This window comes from Eutrigla gurnardus (assembly GCF_963514095.1).
Source record: "Eutrigla gurnardus genome assembly, chromosome: 6".
Taxonomy (NCBI): Eukaryota; Metazoa; Chordata; class Actinopteri; order Perciformes; family Triglidae; genus Eutrigla; species Eutrigla gurnardus.
Genome location: NC_139920.1, coordinates 9,324,852 through 9,335,940, shown reverse-complemented (window position 1 = coordinate 9,335,940; position 11,089 = coordinate 9,324,852). Strand labels below are relative to the sequence as shown.

Genomic DNA, 11,089 nt, shown 5'->3' with positions numbered 1-11,089 from the left:
TTGGTTTGTTGTAAATTCTGTGGAGCTGCATTTTTAAAAGGAATTGCCGAAGGCCTAAAAGCCCACAGTAATCAATTTTTATCTTCCATGCGACTGAAATACAATTTTGATCGAAGAAAAGCTTAAACTAATTTCAGTGACACAATAAAAAACCTACAGGGTTCAATTTTAGCATCATAATAATATCATAATAACACTATTATTTTGTTCCCAAGATGTCTCTGATGCACGGGTTGCATTTCTTATATGTAGTTCCACTTTGATCAGTGACTTCAAATCCACTTGAAACTGTTTGTGTGACTTGAGAGTGAACTTGAAAATGAACTGAAAGCACGTGTTCTTCACAGTAACACTATCGGGTCATAAACTAAAAGATTCATCTCTCACTAGTTACTTTGTGTCCATTTCTCAGTCTTTGGTGGTTGATTCTCTCCCTGATGTGGACTTTATTTAGATGGCAGGGGGTTTAAAGGGAGAGGGAAAAGCTTTTACTGTGGTTTACATTGGCCATGTATCATTGGGCTTACTAAAAACTGAAGAGCTGTTCCTTGCTTTTTAGCACTCAATCTTTCCCCCCGCTCTTTATTCCCTAACACCCATCACAAATTTGGTCTGGTATGTGACTGCTAATTTATCCTTTCAATGTATGATATCCTGTCATCTCCTCATTTGTCCCTGAGTGTTTCTAATCTGAGATAATCCCAGTCAAATCCTTTGATTGTGTGTTTGGACGCGATCCATCTCTAAAGAAGCAATTTAATGGGCTTCATGGCACTTGGTGTTAAGTCATTTATCTAGTGGATTGGATGTGAATGCTTGTTTTAATAAGTGCTCTTCATGAAAAGCAGGAGACGTGCCATTTAATTAGACAGAGTGTGGACCGATCCCATACTTACAACTTCTCCAAGGTGTTTTTGCTCAGAGAAGACGTAGAACTCTTTACATTTTGCATCTGTATGAAATAAAAACAAGTAAAGAAAGGTCTTAAATATGCACATGATTACCGTGTACACGATTTAGTGCTTAGATAGTAAAGCTAAAGCTGCTTGTCCCAGGCAGAAAGCCAGAGTTCTCACCACCTGATGATTCATGTATAAAGAGAAACAGCATTGGCCTTCTACTGCAGGGTTGGGCCAGTGTTATAGTACAGCACTATACATAAAAATATAGTTGGACGTTTGTTTTTGTTTTGTGCCAAGATAACTGTTTGTTTGGGAAAACATAGTTGGACAAACAACGCCTTTATTCTTGGTATATTTTAATAGCATGTTTTACTTTTAAGAGAGTGCTTTGAGAACGCACACGTTAAACCCTACCAGTCTCAGGGAAATGGCTTAACTGGACTTACTGAGTGCAAGCTACCACCCTTGAGCTCTTTTCTATACATATAGAAAGTCTTACATTTTGGATTTAATATACTATTTTATATCCTTTTCTTTTACTTTGTTTTTGGGTTTAATGCTATTGTGCTAATAAAGACAAGTATTATAATTAAGTCACCTGACACTGAGTAAACTTTTTCATTTTTATAAACGATACACAAAAACATGATATGTATGTATTTTATTTACAACTTTTGGTCAATTCAGGTACTGAACCTATATAAGTACAATTTTAACATTAAGAATCTTTAAGCTTAATAAGTTATCTTACACTGTGAATACCAACTAATAATATATTATTGGAGTTCTACAGCAGGTTCACTTTGGAGACCAGACAATGAAGGCTGCTGAGCGGACACAAATAAAACAACTGTTACTTTCGTCACATACTTCTTGTCGGTTGATGTGCAGAACGATGCGTGGGGAAATTCCAAGATGTATTAGTCATTTCCAAGCAGTGAGCATGCATGGTGGTGTGTTGTTTATAAGAAAGCCATCTCTTCCCTGCTCCTCCTTCACTGTGACATCGTGCCAACCTTCTACTCTTTCCCCCTAAACAAAACCGTGCGTGTCGCTGAACAGGAATCTACATTTGTGGCCTTTTACCATCATCACGTTCACACTGACAACATCTGGTTTGAGACAGTCTTGACAGAGGCTGCACTAGAGTTCACCGGAAAGTTTTTATCCCCCCCTCCCCTTTTTTTAGCTTCCTGTCCTGACATGTCCCAGTGTGCAGCTCTCATTGGCTGGCCGTTTTCACAACTTCCTTAAAAAACAAAAACAGCCAGCGATCAGCTGACGGTGAGTGTACAGTGCCGTTCTGACGTATTGATCTGCCTCTTAATGTCCACATAACGGCAGCGAGAGAAAACAGAGGAATGTTGACAGGAAGTTAAGGGAACAGCTTCTCTCTGGAGGTACTCAGCGGGCGGAAGAAGTCGTCTCTGAGCCACAACAAAAAGTGAATAATGGGCAGTGAGTACCAACCACTGTCTCCAGCACAGTCATGCAGAAGTGTATTCATCGGTATGTATACTGTCCTAAAGTGTTACTTTCCACTTCATAATGAACACTCTTATACATTAGGAGTAGAACTAGTATTACTCTTTAAAATCTGGTGATGTTTACTTTCTCTTTCAGTTAGATATTACCACCAGATGAGACCAGGGCTAAAGACTATCAAGCATCACGGGATCGTTCCTTTATAGTTCTTACTTTCAGCACAGAGTTCTCCCTCTCCTAGGAGAGTGTGATGTCGCTGTGAAGTCGTTTCTGTAGTTTAAAATTTTAGAAAATGGTCAAATTAGAACTTCCAAAAAATGTTTTTGCATGTAGACATTAGTAGTATGATCCACTAGTACTGGTAGAAGTGAATAAGCTAATATATGCAAAGATTATGCGAAAATGTATATCTTACAACCATTTACATGGACATGAGTCAACAGACCCAGGTCAGTTGTGTAGCCTAAACACTAAATGTTCATGAGGGTTTTCCACTAGTGCATAAAATGTCCGGCTTGGTGAAAAAAGCAGCCAGCTGGAGACCCGAGCACAGCGGAGTCGTCCTCCAGGAAATGTTTCAGATTCAAACACTTTATTTCCTGCATTCTGGTGAATTTTTAAGCACCAATTTATGTTGTAAATATCTTTGTTAATAGAAAGGAAAACATTAATTGTGGCACTAGATAATTCAAAATCGAATGAAACACAATACCGTAAGGCTCTCAGGCTTTCAGTCTTGCTTAATGAAATATGTATTCTCCTCTCGATCAACATTTCTCATTTAATGTTATCTCTGCTGAGTTAACACACGTGTAGGCAGATTTACTTCTCTTTGGTGTCTTTTGTTTGGGGAAGCAAGCTTGTTAAATGTAAATGTGGCATCTATTTACACCAATTCTATAATTTGAATCAATCTATAAACCCCTGGACGTTAATATTTGTTTCAAGGCATCTGCAAATGTTCATAACTTCATGGAACTTCAAAACATGTTCCAGAAAAAATGTCCTAGAGTCTGCTGTGCATCATGTTATTGCTCAACTGACATTGATTATTGGTAGGGACAGGTCAGTAGTCTCTGGGTAGGGAGGGGTCAGTAGTCTCTGGGTAGGGACGGGTCAGTAGTCTCTGGGTAGGGAGGGGTCAGTAGTCTCTGGGTAGGGACGGGTCAGTAGTCTCTGGGTAGGGACGGGTCAGTAGTCTCTGGGTATGGACAGGTCAGTAGTCTCTGGGTAGGGACGGGTCAGTCTCTGGGTAGGGACAGGTCAGTAGTCTCTGGGTAGGAACGGGTCAGTCTCTGGGTAGGGACAGGTCAGTAGTCTCTGGGTAGAGACAGGTTAGTAGTCTCTGGGTATGGACAGGTCAGTAGTCTCTGGGTAGGGACAGGTCAGTAGTCTCTGGGTAGGAACGGGTCAGTCTCTGGGTAGGGACAGGTCAGTAGTCTCTGGGTATGGACAGGTCAGTACTCTCTGGGTAGGGACGGGTCAGTACTCTCTGGGTAGGGACGGGTCAGTAGTCTCTGGGTATGGACAGGTCAGTAGTCTCTGGGTATGGACGGGTCAGTAGTCTCTGGGTAGGGACAGGTCAGTAGTCTCTGGGTAGGGACGGGTCAGTCTCTGGGTAGGGACAGGTCAGTAGTCTCTGGGTAGGGACGCGTCAGTAGTTTCTGGGTAGGGACAGGTCAGTAGTCTCTGGGGAGGGACAGGTCAGTCTCTGGGTAGGGACAGGTCAGTAGTCTCTGGGTAGGGACAGGTCAGTAGTCTCCTGGTAGGGACGCATCAGTAGTCTCTGGGTAGGGACAGGTCAGTAGTCTTTGGGTAGAGACGGGTCAGTAGTCTCTGGGTAGAGACGGGTCTGTACTCTCTGGGTAGAGACGGGTCAGTAGTCTCTGGGTATGGACAGGTCAGTAGTCTCTGGGTAGGGACGGGTCAGTAGTCTCTGGGTATGGACAGGTCAGTAGACTCTGGGTAGGGACGGGTCAGTAGTCTCTGGGTAGAGACAGGTCAGTAGTCTCTGGGTAGGGACAGGTCAGTAGTCTCCTGGTAGGGACGCATCAGTAGTCTCTGGGTAGGGACATGTCAGTAATCTCTGGGTAGGGACGGGTCAGTAGTCTCTGGGTAGAAACGGGTCTGTACTCTCTGGGTAGAGACGGTTCAGTAGTCTCTGGGTAGCGACGGGTCAGTAGTCTCTGGGTATGGACAGGTCAGTAGTCTCCGGGTAGAGACGGGTCTGTACTCTCTGGGTAGAGACGGTTCAGTAGTCTCTGGGTAGGGACGGGTCAGTAGTCTCTGGGTAGAGACGGGTCAGTAGTCTCTGGGTATGGACAGGTCAGTAGTCTCTGGGTAGAGACGGGTCAGTAGTCTCTGGGTATGGACAGGTCAGTAGTCTCTTCGTAGGGACGGGTCAGTAGTCTCTGGGTAGAGACAGGTCAGTAGTCCCTGGGTAGGGACGGGTCAGTAGTCTCTGTGTAGGGACGGGTCAGTAGTCTCTGGGTAGGGACGGGTCAGTAGTCTCTGGGTAGACGGGTCAGTAGTCTCTGGGTAGGGACGGGACAGTAGTGTCTGGGTAGAGACAGGTCAGTAGTCTCTGGGTAGGGACGCTTCAGTAGTCTCTGGGTAGGGACAGAACCCTGCTGTCCCTTTCAAACTTGTTTTCCTTTGACACAGATGTCTCTGTGATACAATAAAATAAAGTATTTGTTAATACTTGCAGTGACGGGGAGGAAGCAGCAGACCAATTATAATTTATTATGATTGTATTTCATATATTGTGCAATATAATCTTGTTTTACTATCTTTGTTCCAAATGTGAGAGATAATAACTGTAATATGATTCTTTCTTTGTCCGTGCTGGTCTGGTTTTGCCTCAGTGACACCAGGTCAAAATTCTATAGGTTGGTGACTGGCACTGACACTGGTACATGCTATTAAAATGACTTGGCTCACCTTGTTTTGCAATGGTGATAATAGTATGCAACACTGCAGAAATAATCCCACTGTCAAAGAAACTCACACACAAAAAAAAAACAATCCACTGATTTTACACATTCAGAGCTTCTGAAACATTCAGAGGTCTGAAAGATCTAAGGAGGGTCTAATTAAGGATGACATTAAAAGTTTGTCCCTTTGATTTATGAGCTCTGCAAATAGGGGAAATATTATTTATTTCTGTAGTCTCTGTCACAAGGTCTTTGGATACACACTGTAACAATATGAAAATATATCAAACATAGGCCCATCATTAATAATTAGATGAGTAACCCACAATCTGCATGAATGCAGCTTGTGGAAGTGAATGAATCTGCGTTGTGTCTGATTGTTGTAGTTTGATTCACTGCAGACCAAAATCATCACTTTCCCCCATTTGAAGGTCTTGAAGACATCGGGTTTTGTAGAGATCACGTGCTCTTATTTGCATTCTGCAACACTAAAACAGCATCTTTTTGTCAATAATATTATAGTTTTTGGCCAGGTAGGACTAATTGTCTTCTATGGGTCCAATATGAAATATATCGTCTTACTATATGATTATAGATGTGCTGCAGGTGTGTCATTAAAGTAACCTGCTATAAATGCAGTGAATCCCCTTTTGAGCCAATATACCTTATATGCTTTTCCCTTATTCATATCAGTTTAAATATCAAAAGATATTCAGTTTACATTATAATCCCATTGTGTGACTTGAATCTCATTACCGTTCAAATCAATGAGCAGAAAAACAAAAGTTGAATCCTCATTGGTGAGCAGAAACACTCATAACTGCTTCCATATAGAGGTGCTCTAGGCCTGGGCTTGGAAGTCGTGATGGCCGTGGTGTTAACTTACCAGTCCCCCAACCCCCACTCAGCCCCACCCCCCATTGTAGCCAGATGGCTGTCACACAGGCGGTGCCTTGCCCAGACCATGCTGATTTCCCATCATTCTTTTGTTAATGAGGTCGTTAGCAACGCAACGGACAATTAAATGATCTCAATCTGGCATTTTCCCCATTTGTTTACTGTATCGTGTACTGTACAGTGTTTGAAGCGCCTCAAATAACACATCAAATAACAGTTTGACCATTATGGCTTTTATCAATTTCACTCATATGATTCATGTGATTGAAATCGTGCAGCAGGGAAAGAAAAACATCAGTGATAGACGCCCACCACTGAAGCCATGTTCAGACAGCCAAGTAGTCTAAACAGAGCTCTTGATAGAGGTCGCGTTGTTCCATTCTCCTCTGTGATGGTGGGATATCGCCGTCTCCAACTGACAAACTTTGTTTTAGTGCATCATCAGCCTGCATGGTAACTACACAGCCTGGAGCTGCTGCCGCTGCTGCTCTGCTGCTGCTCTGCTGCTGCTCTGCTGCTGCTCTGCTGCACGGAGGAAGTTTTGTTAGCTGTTAAAGCGTGCGTTGAGGGTGACTTCAGCCAGTTTGTCGAGCACTCACCTTCATGTGAAGCGCTGCCGAACACCGACGCCACTGACAGTTAATTATGGGTGTCACGGATCACGCAGACGTGTCGCCGCATGTTTACATCTGTGTTGTATTGTTGTTTTCTAGTTATTTTCTCAGCAAGTGCATCTGTGCTTTAGCTCCAGAAGTGCCTCGGGGCTTGCCATAATGATCGTAAAAGCAGTACAGATTCGGGGGAATGAAATTTTAAAAAGGACTTGTGGGTATAATTGGTGAACCTGCCATCACAGTCACTTTGGAAATATTTTTCGGTCAGGCTGTTGAAACACGAAGAGTGCCTGTTAGCTATACTGTCATCCTCTATATGTATGTCTCTGCATGGCTCCATTATTTTCTCTCCTACACACACAACGTCATTTTGAGTGAGTGAAAGCCAACTAAACTTGATATGTTGTTTGACAGAAAGACCAAAAGGGAGCAAACATGCTGTATGAATTTTGACACCCAGTAGTATTCGGGAAGCGCCTCACTGCAGTGATTTCCATTCTGGGCCAGGTGGCTGGTGTCAGTAACAGGGAGGTTAAGGTGGTGATACCCAGATACCACACATTTATCTCCAAAATGCCAGATATATTATACTTCTAACCCAAATGGTTGTTGAGGAAAATAAAGTTGATCTGTTTTTTTTTTCTATTTCCCAGCTCGTCTCAGAGACATTAATGTGAGGTGAGATATATGCCTGGTCAGTAATAAAATCTGCTTACACAGAATCTGATGGGCTACATTAAAAACCCACCCTTTGATTAAAAGATTTTTCATCCAAAGATAGATTTTCACCCGAAGCGATCCTGTTCTATGAGGGGCCCAAAAGAGACAGGAGCTTCTGAGGCAGCAGTTTATCCCCCATTCAGGCGAACGCACAGATGACAGCTAGCCCTCACTTCTGTCTCACACTGTTTTTATGGGGATGAAACCAACAAATCTGGCTCCGAGCTACTGTCCAATATGTAGCTTCAAAGCTCCTGTTTGAGAATCATCACTAACGGGGATACTGGCAAAGTTTTCTCTTAAATCAGAGAGGCTGGTTTCTGAGGCTACCCCAGCCTTGGGCGAGGACCACACGTCTGCCAGCGAGCGCATGATGTATTCCTCGGCTCACCTTTTATGTCCACTCCTAATTGAATCGGGATGGATCATTTTGCTGCAATATATTAGGCGTTGTTTCAGCTGTGACTTCAAAGCAGCTGTTGTTAGTGGTGGGCGCAGCAAACAACGTGTTGACGTTAACAATTAGCAACTCCCGATTCTTCTTTTCACCCTGACAAACAATCTCACTGTACGTCATGCTTCAATACATTCTGCAAGTTCTAGTTACTGCTTCTACTTGGCACTTTAACTTGCATTGTGCTATGTATTGTTAAGTCTGTAAGTCTGGAAATGTTTTTACCGTATGTTCATATTTTTGTGATATGTTCAAAGCAGGTCTCTCTTGTGAATGAGAGCCAGGGTCTTAATGAGATTACCTGTATAAATAATGGTTAAATAGCTCTGTGTGAGTGCTCTCTCTCTCTCTCTCTCTCTCTCTCTCTCTCTCTCTCTCTCTCTCTCTCTCTCTCTCTCTCTCTCTCTCTCTCTCTCACTGACACCTGGAGGAGCCCATTTTTTAAATGATCTTGTAGGACTAATTATTATTTAAAGATATTTTTGTGTGTCTAATATAAGGCAATATTTTGGAAAGTGGGTATATTTCGGTATCAAGTTTTCTACGGAGTTAACGTTAAAAAGAAAAAGCAACACAATTCTGAGCATAAATCATACATTGTCAAAAGTAGCAAAAGAGCAAACTAGAAGTTGAAAATAATAATAGAAAAGTAAATTTTGTTTTCCATTGTTAGTCGCACCTCTGCACCGTTATGTTCATTGTCTTGTCATGAAAGTCAACCTGCTGCAATTACCTTTTACAGCCCAGACTCACTTTGCCACACTCCCACCGGGAACACAGTAAAGGTGTGAAGCTCGAGGGAGCCGTACAGTGTGTGTTGAATGCTTTTACAGGAAATAAGTTTCTGTGTAGGTGGGAATATTTGGAAAGCTCCGTAAAGCAACTATAGAAAACACCACTCCCAACGGTGATAAATCCACCGTCAATTAACGGTTTCCTGGCCAGCGATGAATGAACATTTGATGCAATGTGAAATCGCTGCTAAGCCTTCCCTGACCTCCATCTTGTCCTCTTCTTCTACAGAGACGTCAGAGTGCTTTATATGCAGGGATGTTGAACTTCAAGCCAGTGACCCACTGAGGAATTTCTGTGACTGCAAGAATTTACTTGCCCATCACGCGTGTCTGTCCACGTGGATCCAGAAGGTAAGAAAGCCGTTCCACGTAGCGAACCTTGATATTTGCCATCCGGGCAGCCGTTTGTCAGAATGTGAAGGAGGAAAACGGTCTGTGTTGGACTTCTAACTGTAAATAAATGTTTGCTGCGTTTGCCTCAAGGTAATGAGCTACCTTTCAAATAGCAATACCAATTAGTTTTAACGAGGGTTGCTAACAATGAACAACGCACACAGCTGAGAGCGATGAGAGGAATCTGGGAAGCCATCACGCACCAGACACCTGTCACTTACTGCAAAATGGCTCATTAGCATCCGTATCACTCCTTGAACCAGTAGTTGTATAGATGCAGCGCTCACTCATGTGGCCTCTTTGAACTGCACCTCCCAAAAGATCAATTTACACTCCTCTTCCTCGGTGAAATGTACGCTTCTGTAGGTGGCTCTTTCCGTTCCGTCGGTGCTTATTGCTGCTCATGAAAACCATCGAATTGCTGCTGCTGCCAGTAAAAATGTATAATTACCACTGTATTTTCCCAAACATAGAAAGTCAAAATTAAAATTTAAGCGAAAAGGTGTGAGAATGTAAATTCAACAGCTGCCAGTTTCCACATAATTATTAAACCTTTTCTGCACACCGATGAGTTTTTATATCATATGACATGAAAATACTCTTCGGGAGCATTTTAGTTTGCATAGACAGATGTTAATTTATACATAATGTCACTGTTCAACTACCTCATAGAGCAGCCTAATAATCCCATTATGGTACCACCAACTCTGGTTAAAAGCACTGTGTATCATAGCATATAATATTCTGTAAGTGAAGCCAGAGTACTTAGGAATACAGATACCAGTATCGGATATCTGGTCGATATGTGCTCAGATACTTGTACTCGTACTCATAAAACTACTCGGATGCAACATTGATACCACGACGGCAACGTGATGTTGACCTCTCATCAGTTGAGCCTAATAAGCTTCAACAGTAACCTGATGCACAAACATGTTTAAATTAAAACAGTGGTATCGGTGCATTTCAAACACAAATACATGTTTTAAAATGTGAACAATGGCTCAAATGACATTAAAAGGTTCTATTGTGGTCATGAATCCACAGATAATTATCAACATTGCTCTTCCCCTCAGCTCTACTGAGCTTTTTAGCTTCTTTTAGCCCGTTATTTTGGCTTTTAAACCCACAAATTATTTGATCCACGACGACAAAAAAGCTCAGATAAACCCACTGTAAAGTTTAAATTATGGACACGACTGACTAATGAGCCCAAAAAGGGAAAGTGGATGTTACCAGAAACATCATTCCTAGTGAATGCTAATATTGATCTCCGTCTGCATAAACAAGCCTTAGTTTCCATACCAACCTAACAAAGGCACAGTCGGTCAGAGATGTGTGATTTTAGAGTAATGCTCCCGTGTTGCGACATACTAAAACCTACTGATGCAGCTTTAAGCGTGAAGTCTAGCTGTTAATAGTGGGCCAGTTAATGGGGAAGTCCACCAATTTGACAAGTCAGGCTTGTACTAGTCATGGGGGCGATTACTCAGCCTGTGAAAACCGTTGTATCAACAGTAGTCTGATGTCACTGTGGGAGAAAACTTCCATAATGAGGTCATCCGTTATTTGGTTTGGCGTTGAGGTTACAAACCGGGGCCGTAGAGTCGTGTGGGCATTTAACCAGCAGGGAGCATCTGATGAAGAGACGCTATTAGGTTGCCTTATGGGAAGTTAAGCATCCAGTGTTAATGGAGCTTGATCCACAGCCACTTAAAGTCAGGATATCTAGGATTCTGCTATACCAATAATGATAACTAATATCTTTTAAATCTGTATCCCAAAAGTCACCCAGATTCATGGAGGTGCCGTACTATGCTTCCTTATGAGATACCCAGAGTGCAACGCTAAATAAGAACATCCAGATCAGTTCTGCATCAGAATATATTGCCTT

The 11,089-nt window shown here is 42.5% G+C and overlaps 1 protein-coding gene across 1 annotated transcript in view; it reads left to right on the top strand.

Annotated features, from left to right (window-relative positions):
* Positions 1 to 2,174: 2,174 nt before the first annotated feature.
* The window catches only part of LOC311014498 (uncharacterized protein), a 68,097-nt gene continuing 59,182 nt past the window's right edge, over positions 2,175 to 11,089 (top strand). The window contains exons 1-2 of the mRNA XM_084011131.1: positions 2,175 to 2,411; positions 9,032 to 9,153. Of these exons, the coding sequence (XP_083867257.1) occupies positions 2,354 to 2,411; positions 9,032 to 9,153 (180 nt within the window). The 5' untranslated portion in view covers positions 2,175 to 2,353. The remainder of the gene's footprint in view (positions 2,412 to 9,031; positions 9,154 to 11,089) is intronic.